Source organism: Tursiops truncatus, chromosome 12, assembly GCF_011762595.2.
Source record: "Tursiops truncatus isolate mTurTru1 chromosome 12, mTurTru1.mat.Y, whole genome shotgun sequence".
Classification (NCBI taxonomy): Eukaryota; Metazoa; Chordata; class Mammalia; order Artiodactyla; family Delphinidae; genus Tursiops; species Tursiops truncatus.
Window position 1 is genome coordinate 70,949,855 of NC_047045.1, and position 19,485 is coordinate 70,969,339.

General features: G+C 36.8%; 1 protein-coding gene across 1 annotated transcript in view; it reads left to right on the top strand.

Moving 5' to 3' along the window:
- The window catches only part of ADGB (androglobin), a 188,165-nt gene that overhangs the window by 44,110 nt on the left and 124,570 nt on the right, over window positions 1-19,485 (top strand). The window contains exons 3-6 of the mRNA XM_073789314.1: window positions 5,015-5,171; window positions 9,818-9,910; window positions 13,496-13,567; window positions 15,519-15,728. Of these exons, the coding sequence (XP_073645415.1) occupies window positions 5,015-5,171; window positions 9,818-9,910; window positions 13,496-13,567; window positions 15,519-15,728 (532 nt within the window). The remainder of the gene's footprint in view (window positions 1-5,014; window positions 5,172-9,817; window positions 9,911-13,495; window positions 13,568-15,518; window positions 15,729-19,485) is intronic.

The following is a 19,485-nucleotide window of genomic DNA, read 5'->3' on the forward strand; positions in this document are numbered from 1 at the left end:
GACATGTTACAAGGAAAGTAGACCAATTAGTAATAAGGCTTAACAGTTTGAGGGAGTCAGAATATACTTACACTTGACAGAATGAAGAGGAAAGCAAAACAGTCTCAACAGAGCCCTTATTTTTTAAGAAATTAAATCTTCCTTTTACAAAACAGCCTTTAAGATTTTTGAGCTTCCTGAATGAGGTAATTTTATCATGGTTTTGATGGATACAAAATCACTAATTTCTTTTTATCTGTAAGGTTGTACCAACACTCAATAAAACAGAGGTACTATAATACACTAAGTTATGCCTTGATTTTTAAAATTAATACTATGAAAAATTGCCCTTTTTCCCTGAAAACTGTTCTAGTCTTCCTTCGCTTACATGTTACTTAGGACCACCCCTTTACGATGTATATATTATCAGACTTTCTTTTCCAGCAAGATGGTGGATCACAATTTTTAAAAATAACAATAATACCTAGAAACACCTACATAAAGAAATAAAAATGTTCAGGATCCAGAAATAAGGATGGAACTGAAAGTCAGAATGGCATGGCTCTGAGGTGAAGCTGCTGCATTGCCTTATCAGTTGATGAAAGTGGACTCTTGTTTTATCACATATAAGGCAAGATCTTGAGCCCAAATGAGTAAATGGATTGCTCCCACATTAGATGAAGGCATGGCTTTTCACGAGTTTAATTCTCGGTAAAAAGGTGAATGAGAAAAATCCACCCAAGCACAGAGAGATTGATAAGAAAGCTAGCGTTTCTCTGGCTGGTGTCTGGCTGAAAAAAAAAGATTTTTCCCTTGAGAAATGGAAACCCTTGGACTGAGACTTACATTAGTTTGACGTCTGATTTTAAAGTACCTGTAAGTTTCTGGATGGCTTATTCATTTGGGGTCTGTGAAAGAAGAAAACTCAATACTGCATGCAAAGAACATTCTTTCAACACAGGATTGTCTTGGAGGAAGGGGATTGGAGGGAAAGAAAACCCTTATCCTAATGAGGATAAATTCATTATAAATGTGTCCTAAAACACAAGAATATAGAAAAGATAGGCAGAAGTTACAACAAACAAGAGAATCAGGTGTCACAAATTTGATAATAGAAAAATGATCTTTATGTAATTTACCATGTATATGTTTATAATAATTAGAGATATAAAGGAAGAAATCCAAACCCTAAGAAAAGAATTACACTCTATGTTAGTCAATGTTAGTAATCAATGCTAGCTGCAATAACAAAGTAGCAAATAGGAAGTACTCAATGCTAGCTTCAGTATCAAACAATCCCCAAATCTCAGTGACCTTACACAACAAAAGATATTTCTCATTCATACCAGAGTGTGATCAGGAGTTTAGTGGTGCCTTTGCATGTGCTACATAAGGATGCTTGGCACCTTCCATCTTGTGGTATTACCATTTTCTAAGTCTTCTCATAAGGACTGAGCCATACATCAAGCAGGAAGAGAGTAAGAAGTATCTCAGGAAATGTTTTAGGAGCATAAAGGTGGGATACAACACACTCCCCACATGCTATTTTCCAAAACACCATCACAAAATACCAGCCAACCTGCAAAGGAGTATGGGAAACATAGGAAATGGAAAACAGGACTGGTGAACATCTGGTCAATCTCTACCTAAATATAAAAATTTGAAACAGTTCTAATTAGAAATTGTAGAAATATAAAGACATATATTCTTCTATTTCATGTAAATAGGTAGATGACAGAGAAATATATAGATTGCCCATGTTGTCCAGGCACTGTTCTAGTTGGTGGAGATAGAGGGAGTGAAGAAAAACCCAGTGTTCCTGTCACTGGAGAACTTACAAACCCTATGTTTGGAAACATACAATAAGCACATAAATGATTAGTGAGAGAATTGTCAAGTGCTATTAAAGATGAAAAGATGCACAGAGGTGAGGGTTGCTATATTAGGTAGGGTGTTCAGGAAAGTCCCTCCCAAACTTGACCTTAGAAGATGAAATTTGCAGAGACCTTAACCTTCTTGTTGCTAAGTTCAATATTTATTTGTTAATAATTCATCTTGTTTGATCTGTTAGGAGCATTTGGATCTGTTGCTCATTCTCTCATTTTTTAAAAACTCGCTTTACTTGGCTTCCAGGGCGTCACCCTCTACTGTGTTTTTCCTACCTCACTGTTTCTTATTGCTGCTGTAAGAAAACACCACAAACTCAGTTATTTAAAACAGTACAAGTGTATTATTTTGCAAGTCTGGAGGTCAGAAATCCAAAGTGGGTCTCACTGAGCTAACAAGTGTCAGCAGGGCTGCATTCCTTTCTGGAGGTTCAAGGAGAGAATCCCATTTCTTTGCCCTTTCCAACCTCTTGAAGCTGCCCACCTTCCTCAGCTTGTGGTCTCCTTCCTCTGTCTTCAGAATCAGAAGTTTTGCATTTTTCTGTCTAGTCTTCAGGAGTCACATCTCCCTCAGACATCTTCTGTCTCCTTCTTCCAGTTTTGAGGACCCTTATGATTCCACTGAACCTACCCAGATAATCTGGGATAATCTCCCCACCTCAAGGTACTTAACTTAAGGATATCTACAAACTCTCTTTTACCATGGAAGGTAACATATCCACTGGTTCTGGGGATAAGGATATGGACATATGGACATATTTGAGGGACCATTATTCTATCTACCACACTCACTGACTGCTTTTCTCAGTTTTTTGGGTTTTTTCTTCTCTTTTAATATGGAGTACTAGGGCAGATATGTAGCTGTACTGATTAATAGAATATTGAAATGTTTTTATATTGATTTGTGAGTAGCCTTAACAATAACCTCACCAATAACCCTGATCCCCAGTCTTTTCTGATTCTTGCCCTGGGTCCCTGACCCACCCTGAGGACCTTACATCCCCGACCCTACTACTTAGTAAAGAATAAATGTCTGGTGGAGCTGGTGGCTTTGAAGACCCTGATCCAGGATCATGGACAGCATCTATTTAGACCAGTCAATGCTTATTCCTTCCCCGTTGTTAGGCATTTTGAATAGCACCCGTGGGACTGCCTCTTCTTTATGTATGATCATTTTCTTGGTGATTTCACCAAATCTTAAGAGTTTAGATATCATTGAAATGCTAACGACTCTCAAATTTTCACTTTCAGTCTATTTCTTTCTTCCAAACGTCAGAATTCTATATCTAACTACCTATTTAATATCTCCATGAATGTATGATAAACATCTAAAGCAACTCATTCAAAAGTGAAATGTTGCTTTATTGCCTACCTCAGTTTTGTCCCATGCCATAATCTTCTGTCTTTCAGGCAATATCAACTCAATATCTACTTGTTCTGCCTTTAAAATATACACAAGGGACTATTTCTTGCCTCCTCTACTGTTACCAACCTGGTCCAAACCACCGCCAGCTCTCACCTATTGTATCAATGCCTTCTGAGTTGTCGCCCTTGTCTTTTCTGACCATAGCAACAAAAGTGATTATAAAATTTCAGTTATGTCATGTTATATCCCTGCTCAAAACCCTCCTTTGGTTTCCTGTCTTACTCAGACTAAAGACCCATGTGCTTCCCTTTTTCAGATCACCTTTATTATCTTTTCCCCTCCTGTTACCTCTCTGAAATCATCTCTTTTTAACCCCCTCTTCAGCCTCACTGATCTCATTATTATTCTTCAAATAAGTTAGGATGCTCTTTGCATCTGGAATACTATTCCTTGTTTGTGGAACATTCTTCCCACATGTATCCACATAGCTTGATCCTTTATTTTCTTTCACTATTTACTTAAATAGAACCCTATTATAGACACTTTCCATTAACTACTGTATTAAAAATTGTGCAACTTAACTCTTCAGGTCCCCTTTCCTCTTTTATATTTCCCTTTAGCATTTTTCACTTTATAATATACCATTTATTTTACTCAATTTATGCTGTTTATTTTGTGTCTCCACTGCTAGAGTATGAACTCAATAAGGGTAGAGATTTTAGTCTGGTTTGTTCACTGCTTATCCCGGGGTCTAGAGCAGGCTTCCAGCCTCACAAGTAGCTAAAAACTTGAATAATTAAGAAGATGCCTTTTTTAGATTTTACAATTCATAAAAATGTAGAAAAAGCAAAAGAGGTTTAGAGATAGGAAAACACCAATATACTCACAGTGAGAGTATAAAGTAAGTCCAGCTTTTCTGCAGAAAATTACTCAAAATATATCACAGACTTTAAACCTGCATATATTTTGATTCAGTAAGTCTCCTTATTAAAATCTATCCTAAGGAAATAATAATGTATGCAAAGATTTGGCAACAAGGATAGCCATCACAGTCTTGTTTATAATTGTGAAAATTTTTTTAAATCAAACCCCTCAAATTTCCAAATATAGAAACTTAGTTAAATGAAAGACAATATATCATACAATGGAAGATTATGCAATCATTCAATTAGTATTTAAACACTTATTGGCATGGGAACTATCAACTATCAATGTACTGATAAGTGGGAAAAAGCAATCTGTAAAAGAGAATATGATGAATGATGTCATTTTTGAGGAAAGATGTATATCCTTGTACAGTGATCTGAGAGGATGGATAATTTTTAACAGTGTGGTTTCTAGAATGAGGTGAGTATGCCTTTCTTATTTATCTCACTTGTATTTTTTAATTTTCTTTTAAAATGATGATCATGTAGCACTTTTATATTTGGGAACATCCAAATTATATTTTCACTGATCTTCAAAAAGCAATCACTATTATACATGTAAAGGATTTTCATTGGGTATGGTTTGTATATAAATATTCCCCTTCGTGGCATCTTCTGTGTTTATGATGAATGTCCTGCCTTAATAAGTAGGGGCTAATGCTCAAAATTTGCTTACAGAATAATCTCTGGGGTATTTCTGTCTTTAGAACCTTAACATGTGGAAGGTGTCCATCCACTGTATTGAAAAATATGTTTAACATGATTGCTAACCAGATAATTAAATTTACATCATGAAATTAATCCAGTATTTTACCTCAGAGATCTGAATGAAAACCACCTCCCCGCTCTGTCTCTAGTCAGTTCCCTTTTGGCAGTAATGTGCAACCCAGTGAACAGAAGAAGGGGAAGTTTCCAATCTGGCCAGAATGGAGCGAGGCAGACATAAATGCTGAGAAGTGGGATGCAGGCAAAGGTGCAAAAGAAAAGGACAAAACAGGGAAAGGCCCTGTACTTGTAAGTAGACTTGACTATGACTAGATTTCATTTTGGTGTTTAATCGTATAATGGAATAGGATTTGTTAACGTGTGCACGTGCTCCCTCTTCTCCACAGCCTCCACTCAAAAGATAAATTTTGTCTTTGTCCGCCATGCCTCCCCCCATCCTACCTTGTCTTTCCAAGCCTTAGTCCTGAGCTTTGGTGAATCACATTTGAGTAAATGGGAGGAGAGAAATGACCAAAGAGTCATAATGAAAGAAAGGGAAAACTGATAGAACAGGCTAGCAAGTGGATTTTGAACAGAATTGGGAACCAGACATTTAGAGATAGTGGTTTAGAAAATGAGAACCCCCCACAAAACTGTGAGCTGTTATTTGGAGATTACAGGCAAGATAAATCTTTAAGAGATGTTACTATAAGAATTGAATCCTTCTTAATATCTGCACCCCAAGATATTTGGGTAAAAATCTAGGTTACTCTTCATTTACCTGTAGCTTTTAAACATGTTGTGTCCCTGAGATTGGAGCTGAGAATGGGGTTCCTACATTTTCCAGTTATATTATTTTAGGTTCTTTTGCTTACTTAAAAATGTCTTTCTTCTAAAAACTTCTTTATAGAAGGTACCGGTCTAGGTTGCATTTTAAATATAACCCATTTATTTGGTACAGTAATTCATTCAACAAAAGTACTTTTAAAACACAATACACGCAGAGGGAGGGGATATGGAGATATAGGTATACGTATAGCTGATTCACTCTGTTATACAGCAGAAACTAACACACCATTGTAAAGTAATTATACTTCAAAAAAGATATTAAAAAAGAAAACGCAATACAATTTTCAAAACACAAACAAAATTACCATAATGGCTAGGTTGAACTCTAGTGTTTTTATTTGCATAAAGCACTCTGAAATGGTACTTATTAGCATTTACATTTTGTTCACAAAATGCAGTCACCAACTGCATGATTCATATCAGTAATTTGTTTACAAAAGATGCTCAATAATTATAACTAATTGCTGACACTGTTACTATTTGAACAATTTCAAATAACAATATGTGAGGGAATGCATTCTTTGTACCATGCCTAAGGTGATTATGAACTTTTAGATGCAAAGGACTTTTGAACTCTCTGGGTTCAAAATAAAATGGTCATATTCTACATATTTTATAGAAATTCAGATCTTATGGGGATTGTCTGTGAATTTTCATCAGCAAGATAGATTGTGTAGATCCTCAGTTGAGCAGCTGAGCTCTGGAAAAGATCCAGAGATGAGTCACTCCAAATTGTGAAGGATCAACAGGGAAGGGAAAAGCAGAAGTACCTGAAAACTTTGAAATAAGAAATAGCATATAAAACAACATTTTAAGGACCTTAGAATACAAACGTATCTTTATTAGATGACTATGAAAAATTCTTACAGATCTCTGGAAGGTCAGGTATCAAATTCTTGAACTTAATGTTATTGAAACAAGGGCAAGTCTGTTGGAAGAACATTTATTGGAGGAAAACCATTGAGACTGGAGCAGTAATAAGTGTGCTGGTCAAATGGACAGTTGATGTCCATTTCATTTGGGGTCAACATATAGGACTATTGCTGGCTGCTGTATAAAACTGCATGATTTGGGAAGCACTAGCCCTACTCCTGCTGTGAACAGGGGCTAGTCCAATAAGGGGTGACACTTCAGAGCCTTAACTAACACCCCATTCTGCCACCACAGCTTTCACAAGGTAGGAGAGCACAGCTCAAGTCCTGGTTGTTACGACGGTGCAGAGTGATGCCATCTGGGATAGAACCTTGCTGTCCACCCCCGGTTCTGTTCCACAACCTCAGCATTCATGGCTCAGGAAGCAATAGTTTCCCCACTGGAGTGAGTCATGGACCCTCCAAGCACTGTGACTGCATTTCTATGATATGGTGGCACATTAGCTCTGAGCCATGATTTGCAGCATCCATATTTTACCAGGATAAATTGCCTTAAGCATGTAACCATGGCAGTTATCCTTGGAATTTTACAAAGGCCACTTCTTTAGATGTGGGGCTAGTGATCAGGAAATCAGCCGCAGATGCCCAACCCTCCCCTATAAGTCCAGCATTATGTCTCACTTCCTCAGCAAGAAAAGGATATGATGGGTGAACCAAATTAAGAAGTATACGATAAAGTACTGTAAGGTGGATGTAAGAAATATACCTAAAGCAAAATGACATGGAAAGATTAGCATTCACAATATGAGGGGCTCAAATCCTGGAGAAAAGGGAATCACAATGGGATGAGCCCCACTATTTTTTTTCCTCAAAGACATTTATTAATTCAAGGCATGGAAATTAGAAAGCAAGCACAGAGTAGTGGCCTGGGGCTTATGTCAGTTTTTCTGAGCTGAAGGGAAGGAGGATATTGTCTGGGACTGCGAAAGCAGCCAGAACTTGAACCCAAATCTCAGAGGTAACTACAGAGAAGTGATCTGTAAATTTTGCATACAATTTTATTTTGAGACATTTGTCTACCTCCTAAGCTGTGAGTGTGAAGCTTTTGCTGCTGAGCAAATGAGTAAAAAGCAGCAGCCTGGAAGCTTAATAATTGAGAAAAGATTTCAAGATGATAGGAAGAGAATGGGATTCAATGTACACCAAGTGAAGGGACCTTGCTAAACACTCCAGACTTTTAGTTAGTGCCTCAACATGGCTACAGAATTCCACATTGAGTAAGAACAAACCAAAATCACACCAGTCCTGCCAAATCCTAAGACCCAGTGTTGATTAGGTCAAATTCATCTTGTGCTCTACCTGTCAAAAGGCAATAAAATCCTCCTCTCTGGATGAAGACATCATCATTTAGAACGTGTATAAATTTTTATATCCAGCATATATCATACAATCAAAATTTACCAGACATGAGGAGAAACAGAACCAAGTGACTAAAAATCAAGAGGAAAAATCAGATAATAGAAACAGATCCAAAGGAGACTCTTTTGGAATTGTCAGATAGGGGACTTTAAAATTACTAAATTAATATTTGCAGGGATAAAAGCAATGTGAGAGAAACCCAGAAGTCTAGTACAGCTCCTGAAAAAACATCAGTTTGTCTTTTAAGGACTCATTCTTCTATCATTTTGACTAGATGTTAGGGTGCCTTTATCGTCATTTGAATTATTCCAGTATCTTAAATTTGACAATAAACCACATGCTCCAGACATACATAGACACTTGTTATGTTTAAAGCTCAGACAATGCCCTAAACATGTAACCTATTTCTCAAGCCACACCAGCATTAGGGTAAACATATAATTATGATGAAAATCACAAAACAGTGTATTTTCCCCTGTGCCTATTAACTGAGGTGAAATTTGATTACGTTTCTTTTTCCCATACAGATAGTTTATGTTCCTTTAGCATTTCGTTTGTAATCCTAGAAATTGTCATGTTATTTCTTGTAAAGATCCTCCCATCCCCTACCATTTTATGAGCTATGAGAATTTTTACATAGCAGCTACCTGAAGTCTCTCTGACTTGCTAGACTGCTTGCATATGGATATCATTCTTTCTCCAGAACTCACTAATTGACCCATAGTTGGGGCTCAAACATTAAAGAATGAATTGCATTCTTGAGCATTTATCCCAGAAAAATGGAAATTCACATTCACGCAAAAACCGGTAACCTATACACAAATGTTCATAGCAGCTTTATTAGTAATAGCCTCAAACTGGAAACAGCCCAGATGGAATTCGATGGGCAGGTGGTAAACAAACAAATATCCATAGCATGAAATATTACTCAGCAATAAACAACAAACCATTGATACATGCAACAACTTGAATGGATTGAATCTCCAGGGAATTAGGCAGAGAGAGAAATAAAGCCAATCCAAAGGGTTATAGACTATATGGTGGGTTCCATTCATAAAGCATTACTGAAATGACAAAATTATAAACGTCAAGACTAGCGACTGCCAAGTGGTAGGGATTAAGCACAGACTGGGGAGTTGGAAGGTGGGTGTGGCTATAAAAGGGCATAAGAAGGATCCTTGTGCTGATGGAAATGTTCTGTATATCTTGGCTGTGTCAGTGTCAATATCCTGGTTGTGTTCTATAGTTTTGCAAGATGGTACTGCTGAAGAAATTGGGTAGAGAACATAGGAACTCTCTGTATTATTTCATGCAATGGCTTATGAATCATGATTATCTCAAAATAACAAGTTTAATTAAAAGAATAAATGAAAGTCAGATCAAAGGTACAGATTTCATTTACATATCATCTTTTTTATGATTCTAACTGAAAAATAAGTAAATACTTTTCAATCTTCTCTGCTCAGATTAAAAAAAAACATTTTCAGTGGAAAATATGGCCGTATCTGGCCCATCCAAAATTGTTTCCCCATCATACCTAATTCACATTCCCAAGCCACTCATGCTTGTTTGGATTGCTTCCTCTGCAATCAAACTGCTACTCATAATCAAGGTTTCATTAATTAAATACAGTATTGCTAACTTCAGTATTCTCCAAGTACTGCATGAACTCGCTCTGAGAACAAACACACAAATTACTCTAAAAATGCTTATTTATTGATCAGATCAATGCACGTATTCATTTTTATTAGATAGAGTTGTTTTTGTTTTAATAAAACTATATGGAGAAAATACTTAATACATTTTTTTATATAGCATTTTTTTGAAGACCCTGAAGGAAAGATTGAATTACCACCATCATTGAAAATTTATTCCTGGAAACGTCCACAGGATTTTTTAATTAATCAGGTAAGAGATATTTTTACTATTATAATATGTATTAACTATGAGATATAATATCCTAGTTATGAAAATTTGCATTTTAAAAGCTGTTTAGGGTAATTTTTTCTTGGTATTTAGTAAGAAAAAGTAATTACTTTTTGGACTTTAAATTAGAAATAAATATTTATCGATATAGTTTATACTGGTTTCCAAGAGAATAATGAAATTTTGTTCAGGGTCTCAAGTTTCCTTCTTCTCTTCATGATGTCAAATTTTAACCTAAAATGTTGCAAAAAGTTATTCCTTAATTTCTGACAGACTTTCTCCTTTCTGCTTCTTACATGGTGTAGGTCTGTTTACTCTAGTGTTAATAAGCATTTATTTTCAAGCCCAAGAGATCTGCACTTGAATCTCTCTATTCCAGGAATTCTTGAATCATTTTCCAAGCGCCACTTTGATTTCTGAACCCCATGTGAATCACACTGACATGGACATCACCCAAGAAAACTTCATTTTAAATAGCACTTACGTACATTAAACTTTAGACCTACTGGTCTATCTTCCTAATTAATAGCTATGTTAGTTTGAATACATTTGGTATTTATAAGGGTTTAATTATCACTAATGCCTTTTTTCCCTTCTTGAATCTCCCATTTTCATTTAATGCATAGAAAGCCAGTAGACTAAATTAGTTATTTAATGCTAGTCAAAAGGTTATAAAGAAGCTGATTCTTCTGTAATCATGGAATTCACTGCATCTCTGTTTCTATGCCTAGTGATTTTATTCCTAAGAGTTTTAGCTTTTAGAAGCATTGTTACTAATGCAGAAAATACAATTTATCTGTCATGCTTTTCAATTATTATTAGTTAAGAAAGTCAGAAATCCTAAATCCTAAATATTTATTAAAATTAGAAAATAAAAAGGTACATCTTTGTCCATCAGAGTATTTATTCAATGCCTATCTGAAAGACATTTTAAATAAAATAAATCAAATTTACAAAAACCATACCTTTAAATTACTTATAACGTTAGGTAACATTGAAATGAAGAATGCAAATTCTGTGAGGTTAATATAATGGACTTAATATTTATGTATTATTAATAACACTCAGGTTCTACTCAGTATAAGTGCAGAGTTTATATTCCATGCAAATGAAGGATATGAATTCCATGAAGTGAGTGTTGTAAGTTTGAATAAGTAGGAAAGTTTTATACCTTTTACTCTTTTAGCATACCTTAGTTCTGGAAGATACACTTATACTAAAAATAAATTGATTCATTGTTGTTAATGACACTTGCACCTGTATTTATCGAAATGCTGCCATTCATCTCCTTACCTCTCCTCTCCCTCTGCACTGACTCCTTCTCTTGATCCATCATGCTGAAGTGTGAACCAGAACAGCCCAAACTGAAAGTCTAGCTAAGCAGGAAAGTTTAGGAATAGTGCTTGTCAAGTTTTAGTGTATGAGACCACAGTGATAAATACATTTTACATTGAGATTCATTAAATATGGACATATATAGGGCTTCCCTGGTGGTGCAGTGGTTGAGAGTTCACCTGCCGATGTAGGGGACGCGGGTTCGTGCCCCAGTCCGGGAGGATCCCGCATGCTGCGGAGCGGCTGGGCCCGTGGGCCATGGCCGCTGGCCTGCGCGTCCGGAGCCTGTGCTCTGCAACGGGAGAGGCCACAACAGTGAGAGGCCCGTGTACCACAAAAAAAAAAAATATATATATATATATGGACATATATAAAGTTTAGACAAAAATGTTACAAAACAATAATGACCTTTCTATATGAAATTTACTCTATTTCATTATAGTCCATATATATAAAGATATATATATATATATATATATATTCCTGACACATCTTATAGATATATCTATGTGTGTATATATATATAGTCCTGACCCATTAAATGATTTCATGATTCACTAAATACTTGCAACCCACAATTTAAAGAGCACTAGAAACATACCTCAGAACACTAAGTAAAATATGAAGTCAAAGGACATGATTTAAGTCAAAGAGAAGCTAACTTACTAAAAAACTTAAAAACCTAAATTTAAGATATCAGAGTCAACATGGACCATTCCAACCAAGGGGGTTCACAAGCCCTAAGAGCAGAGTGAATAATCAGATTGGTTTATTTCTGAGAACCAGATATTGGTGGCCTAGGTCCTTCAATATTGATTATATTAAACAGATGTAAGATGTCTAAAACTTTGTCTTGCCCCAGGTATAGGTGTAGGGGATAAAGATGCTAAAATACCATTGCAGAGACCTCTGTCTTAATATTTGTTGTCTTTTAGAAACTTTCAGTTCCTCCTTTTCATTTGTCAGCAGATGACTATTGTCTAACCCGTCAAACCTTAGACATCTAATACATATTTAATCTATAGTCAATTTTAATGCATTTGGTACATACTGAAAGGTATAGGCATTTTAGAAGTGTTGCATCACAATCAGACAAACCAGAATAATATATATATATAAACATAAAGTTATATATATGTAATTTTATAAATTATATAAATTATGAACATAAGAGTCAATTCAGGACTTCAAGGTAGTTTTAGGTAAATTTTTCTCAGACATATAAAAATATTTTATTGAGTTTTCAAGATGCTAGTAATACAGATGATTGAGAGTAATTGATGGCGTTAGTTTCTACAAAAATCTAGTTTGGGGGCTTCCCTGGTGGCGCAGTGGTTGAGAGTCCGCCTGCCCATTCAGGGGACACGGGTTCGTGCCCCGGTCTGGAAGGATCCCACTTGCCGCGGAGCGGCTGGGCACGTGAGCCATGGCCGCTGAGCCTGCGCATCCGGAGCCTGTGCTCCGCAACGGGAGAGGCCACAACAGTGACAGGCCCGCGTACCACAAAAGAAAAAAAAAAATCTAGTTTGCTAATCAAAGCAACTTTCATTTTATTTTGATATGTTAAATATATAAGGTTGTTATTAATTGTAACTAATTTTAAAAACTGTTACAAGTCATATTTTGGTCTAAATATAAAAGGTGGTCTAAATATAAAAGCAAACTTAGATATATACCAATTAATTAATGACCACCATATTAACTTTAAAAGACATAGCAATATTTAAAGTTGAGCAAGATTTTAATAAGCTGTTTCAGCTAATATTTTTTATCCAAGATGAAGACATTTTTCTAGCTACCAGATGTTAACTAAACTTCAGGTTTAACTTGAGTGGTTAATTTAAATTTCAAATCAAGTTTTAAACTTTCAGTTTGTGAGTTTATGCATGCTAAATTTATCTGCATATATCTTACAACATTTTATTATATTTTAAAATACTGTATTTTATAGGTATTACATTATTAAATTAATGTCACCTACAGCTCTAACAGGGTTATCTTACGGAATAATATGCTTATTTTTTTATTTCTTCTAATTCCTCCGGTTGTGAGAAATGAAATCGAGTTTGGCCTGTTTGCAGCACATGAAACTATTTCATTAAGCTACATTTCCTTTACTTTTCCTAAATAGTAATCTCTCTCTCTCTCTCTCTCTCTCTCTCTCTCTCTCTCTCTCTCTCTCTCTCTCTCTCTCTCTCTCTCTATATATATATATATATATATATATTTCAGGCTCCAGTGGTTGTGAAAAACGAAATCCTGTTTGACTTGTTTTCAGCAAATGAGCATTTACTCTGCAGTGAGGTAAGTAGGGGAGTATCAACCTAAGAAAAGCCTGGCTGCAGAATGCCTTTGGGACCCGCCCTTAAGCAATTCCCAGTCAGTCAGTTTCATTGCTGTCTTGCTCACCTTTAAGTTCTGGTATAACTGAATATTTCATAAGCCAGACACTCAAAGAGGAAGAGAAGGCTCTTTAATTGAGTAGAGAGAGAACAGGTGGGGAAGATGTTAATATTAGCACTGCTTATGCCCCTGTTCTCCCGCCCATGGACCAGGGTAGCCCAGTACACACCATCTAGGCATTTCTCCTCCGGATCCATGTGCCTAGCAATTGACATAAAGTTGTTGCCAGTCTGGCCCTACATCATGTCCAAGAGTAAGGTGTTCGGTGTTGTTTGGCTTGCTAATGTGGAGAAATCAGGGGGTGCAGCTCAAATGCAACACCTCATTGAAACAAACCAGATTTTCAGTGCAGCAGTCTTACAGCACGTGGGAACACACCTCCCCACTCTCCACCCGGGGTTCTATCCATCAGAAGCAGACCTGTTCCACTCCCCTAAGGTAGTTACATCAGAAACAGGCTTTTTGATTATTTTCTCCTAAGGTCCAGTCAGAGGAGTGGGGCATAGTCATTATCCATTTAAACATTTTGTCTTTCTGATCTTTAACATCTTGACCAATATTAAAATCAAAATATGTTTTCTTCAGCCAGGTTGTACTGATTAGTATAAAATTATCTCTGAATTGTTTTATGTTTTATGGTTTAGTCTAAAATACGCTTATTTTATGAATTCTAAACCTACATAGACTTTAGCATATCATTTTTCAAGGGAAGTGTAAAATATTTATGTATTGAAATATAGTTGATTTACAATGTTGTCTTAATTTCTGTGGTACAGCAAAGTGATTCAGATGTATATATATATATATATATATATTCTTTTTTATCTTCTTTTCCATTATGGTTTATCCCAGGATATTGAATATAGCTCCCTGTGCTCTACAGTAGGACCTTGTTGTTCATCCATTCTGTATATAATAGTTTGCATCTGCTAAGCCCAAACTCCTACTCCATCCTTCCCACATCCCCCTCCCCCTTGGCAACCACAAGTCTGTTCTCCATGCCTGTGAGCCTGTTTCTGTTTCGCAGATAGGTTCGTTTGGGTCATATTTTGGATTCCACAAAGGAAGTATAAAATAATTCGGTAGTAAAATCTCCAGGTATACAGGAGGATATCTGATTTGTCTTTTTCAACTTCACCAAACTTTAAGAAATTTTCTAGATAACCAAATTAAGGAAAACATAAATCTTATGATGTTAGTCTCAAGTATTTAATCTCCTTACAAACCAGGCAGTAAAACATACTCTGAAGTTCAACTCTCCACTGTTCCTTGCTGCCTGTTGAAAACCCTGCAGTTGGGAGCTTTACTTGGAGCACTTCTGCACCTGCAGATCAACACATGAATATGAGACTCAGAGTAAAGTGTGTGTGTAATTTTAATTCTTTCCCATGTCTCGTTGCTTGTCTAATTGGTTTTATAGACTTAAAGGGATCATTTCCTTCTCAAACTTCTCAACATTTACAGAAGAGTAGCTCAATCCTTTATATAATGTTAATTCCAAAATAAAATCATCATTGCTCTCAGAAACATTGTCTCCCTCTCTCCTCCCTCCTTTTCTGTCACACACATGCACGCAACTAATATGGAGGTCAATGTCAAATCACTGACGTTTACTCTGGAAGACAGCTCTTAGCTAAGACTTTTTAGTTTGTATTATGACTATATTTTTTGAAAATAAAAGCAAGATCTAGGACTGTTCTGTAGGTCAGAAATCAAAATGTGGGATATACTACATGTAGAATCTAACATTACCACTGAAAGTAGATTTTCAGCTGTTCTCCCCACCCCCTTTCAAATTACAGTGCCAACAACTGAAAAATAACTAATGAACTCTACTGGCTTTTATCTCTAGCTGATGAGATGGATTATCAGCGAAATCTACGCCATGTGGAAGATATTCAATGGGGGTGCTTTGAACAATTATATTAAAGGGACTGCAGGGGAACCTCCTCTTCTGGTCTGGAAGCCCTGGGAACACATTTACTCTCTGTGCAAGGCTGTGAAGGGTCACATTCCCTTGTTCAATAGCTATGGAAAGTATGTTGTGAAACTTTACTGGATGGTAAGTTTGTGTTCACATGCATTAAAAATTTGTGTGTCTCTCATATTGAAATATAGTTTTCTTACATGCCGATAATGAAGCTAGTGGAAGATGAGGCAGTTCACGAAGGCTATCCGCTGAGTACCTACTGGGGGGATGTCCTGCATATGTAATTTGAGATTAAAAACAACACAGTTGTATCCCCTGTGATGCCAGTCCCCTGTGCTTTTTAAACTGATGCTGCGAGGACCATGGAGGGGTGGCCCTCTGCTGCCTCACCCGTCCCAGGTAGGCGGGCTGGGTAGGCAGGTGGACGCACAGGGCTCTCCCCTCTTTGATGTGGCATCGGGGTCATGGACAGGAGAGAGAGCTTGAGCTTGAGCGTGGTCCAGTCCTCTCTTGGTATATGCTACTGACAGGCCTGATCCGATCCGTTTTTTGTCCTGAACTTGAGATGTGTTTTAGTGTTAGCAAATCTCACTCTGACACAGGAAGTATTTTACCTCTGCCTGAAAAGAAGCAAATGGGATAGTAAGAAGCACAAATAGAAAATTCAAAACCTCTTAGTTAATACGGCAAAGTAGACCCGCACCACATTTAGCAATGCTAGGTTACATGAAACACCTTTGGGTTCTTAATGGTGGAATGAATGTTCTTTTCTAAAGGCCCAGAGTCACAGGCAGACCCAGCCACATGATTTGCAGAGCGTTTTGTTCAAAAATTGTTAAGGATTTCAAGACAGTGATATCAGCACTTTAAACAAAGCATGAGGTCCTTCTGAGTGTGGGCCTCCATGTGACTGCACAGGTCACATACCCATGAAGTTGGTCCTGGTCACGGAGAAAGAATCTTTGAACATTTGAGGGCATGAGGAAAGGGGATCGTTCCATTCTGTATTTCTAAGAACATGACTTTTTCCTTAATGAGCCGGAGCCATCTGTCTTCCTGGGATGGGGACTGTTGAAAGGCCAATGCTTAGGAATTAATAGGATCACCTCAGTGGGAAGGTAAAGAAGGTAATCTTAGCCTCTGATACCCAAAATAGGAGTTTTGTTGTTTTTGATAGTCACAGAAAGACCTTGAAAGTCAAAACGTTGTTAGGAGAGAACATAACTTCCAAATTTCCTTTATCTTCTCTGTTTACCAGTCAGGAGGCAGGTTTGGCCGAGTAGACTTTAGAGTATTAAGTGTGTTCGGAGGAGTGACAGGGAGGATATGGCATTAAGAGCGTGGGTACACAGAGGACAGTGTCAGGTTGCAGAAGGAAAGTAAACGCGGGAGGAGTGACGAGGTCGGATGCCTGGGTGTTTGGCTCCACTTCTGCACATTTGCCTAAACTTGAGGTGGGACGAAGTTCAAAATTATTAAGACTTTTAAAACAGCATAAGCAGAACATTAAACCAACCCTGTTAGTTTCTCCCCCATCACCCTCCTCTCTCTCTGCTTCCTGACATCCTTCCTTCTTTTCCAATTTCCTCCTGGATAGGGGTCGACGTTTATTAACACTCTATTCCATTTTACAAAGAATATGTGATTTATTTCTCTTTAACTGTACTGCTTCCTCGGAAACCCAAACCTACCTAGATTCAGATTTTTTTTTTAATGTATTTAGTCTAATTTGGAAATGTCAGTCTGCTGCCGTCATTTAACCTGTGATAGTGTAGTCCTTGAGCGAAGAGGTCTGGGAGTCAGAAAGACTGAACCTCATGTCCAGTGGCTTCTTCTGGTTCCTCTTTGGTCTCACCTGAGGAATGGCCTGTGAGGGATGCTGCTAGACTGCTGAGCACTGAGTGATTCAACTGATTCCGTATGAATTATTTTGCAGGCCACTTGCTGGCACTCATCACTGAAGTGCATGGTCGTATTCATGCTCACTGAGACTTGACAGAAAGCTTTGCTGGCCCTCTGAATTTCTAGAGCCACTCGTAGGGCCACATGGGCCTCTCAGGGTTCCTTGCACGCAAAGGCAAAGGGACCTCCTCTCTCAAGAGAACAGGCATGTAATATATCATGGTACAAATACAGGTGACAATAAAATGTGGTAATTACGTAAAAGAACGTAGCAAAGGTCCTGACAAATAGTAGACTCTCAGCACTATTAGTTTCCTTCCCTCTTTTCCTGTGTTCTTTCCTTCCTTCTCTCTCTCCCCACTGCTGCCTCCAGTTGTGGAAGCCAAAGAGATGGGTTGTTCTTCCTCCTGCCCCTTGGTAGAGCCAGGGGAAAAGCACATGATCGGCTTCCCAGACGCTCTCTTGCCCAATAGTGGTTCTTAAGTCAAGATGCAAAAATAGAGGGGATGCACAGTGATCATAGGCAACGCTCTGCCTGATTCTCCTGAAATACGACTTTGCTGTGGTTCCTTTGCCCAAACTTGCTTAGTTCTTCTGGTATCCCATCAAACGTGTACATCCTTTATATACTTCTTAAATTGCCTATATCTTGCCTACTTATAAAACAGGTTATTTAAAGTTTTGTTATGGGATTGTAAGTGTTCTTTTATATGTTGTAGGTAATAATATATGTGAATATAAAGGAAGCATTTTTTAAATTGGTCTTTTAGCTATGTGTCTTCCACCCAACTGAGACTTGTAATTTTTATGTAGTCAATTATGTCATTGTTTTTCTTTACAGAGTCTAGGAATTTTTATCATTTAAAGTAAGATACTGTTTCAAGAAAACAAAAAATATTTCCCCTTAGTTTTATTTTAATGTCTGGATCTTTTGTTTTATCTACTGTGAGAAATGAAGAACTGGTTTATTTTTTATTCCAAAACCTCAGCCAGTTGCCCCAGCATTACATAGTGAATCTTCTACCTTTTACCCACTGATTTTAAAAACCATTTTTATCATAAACTAATTTCCAATTTGACTGTGTTTGGTTTTGGATTCTATTTTCTTTCACTATCTTCCTTATCCTATTCAGATACCATATTGCTTTAATTATTATGAATTTATAGTTTGTTTTGGTTTTTTAGAATAAAATCCACCTAATACTCTTATTTCAATGTTTTCTTGGTATATATGTTTTTTGAGTAAACATTTTTTCTAATATTTATCTTTGAACACATAATTATTTATCCCTTATTCTATATATAAAAGGTATGTTTTGTGAGTAAACATTTTTTCTAGTATTTATCTTTGAACACATATTTATAATTATCCCTTATTCTATATATAAAAGGTATGTTTTTTGAGTAAACATTTTTTCTAGTATTTATCTTTGAACACATATTTATAATTATTTATCCCTTATTCTCTATATAAAAGGGTTAGTCCTCATCATTGTTTGTTTGTTTTTTTTAATACAGTTTCCCCTCTCTTGAGTATTTTATTTTGATTCATCTTTCATTCAGATGGAGTATGCATTCCAAAGTTTTATTCACTTAGAATATACATGTGATTTATTTGGGGTAACTTAATATTGAGGTCTATTTTCCTTTATGTATGATTCTTATGTGAATGATACTTTGGTTACATATGGAATACATAGATAACAACCTTTCTGTTTTAGAATGCCCGAGTATCTCCTGGGTTTAGTGTTTCAGACACTCATTCTGAGCCTTTACTCTCCACCCTATCTGAAACCGTGACACTCTCTCCCCTGTCTCTGCTTCATTTTTCTCTATAGCACTGAGTATGAAGCATCCAGCATCCCATCCGCTTAGTGTATTCATTAGTATATGGAAATATATATAAGAAGCTATTACCTTATAGATGTTTTCTTTTTCCAGGTCTTTTGTCCAAATATATATTTCTTGTTTTCACAGTTGGTCCAAT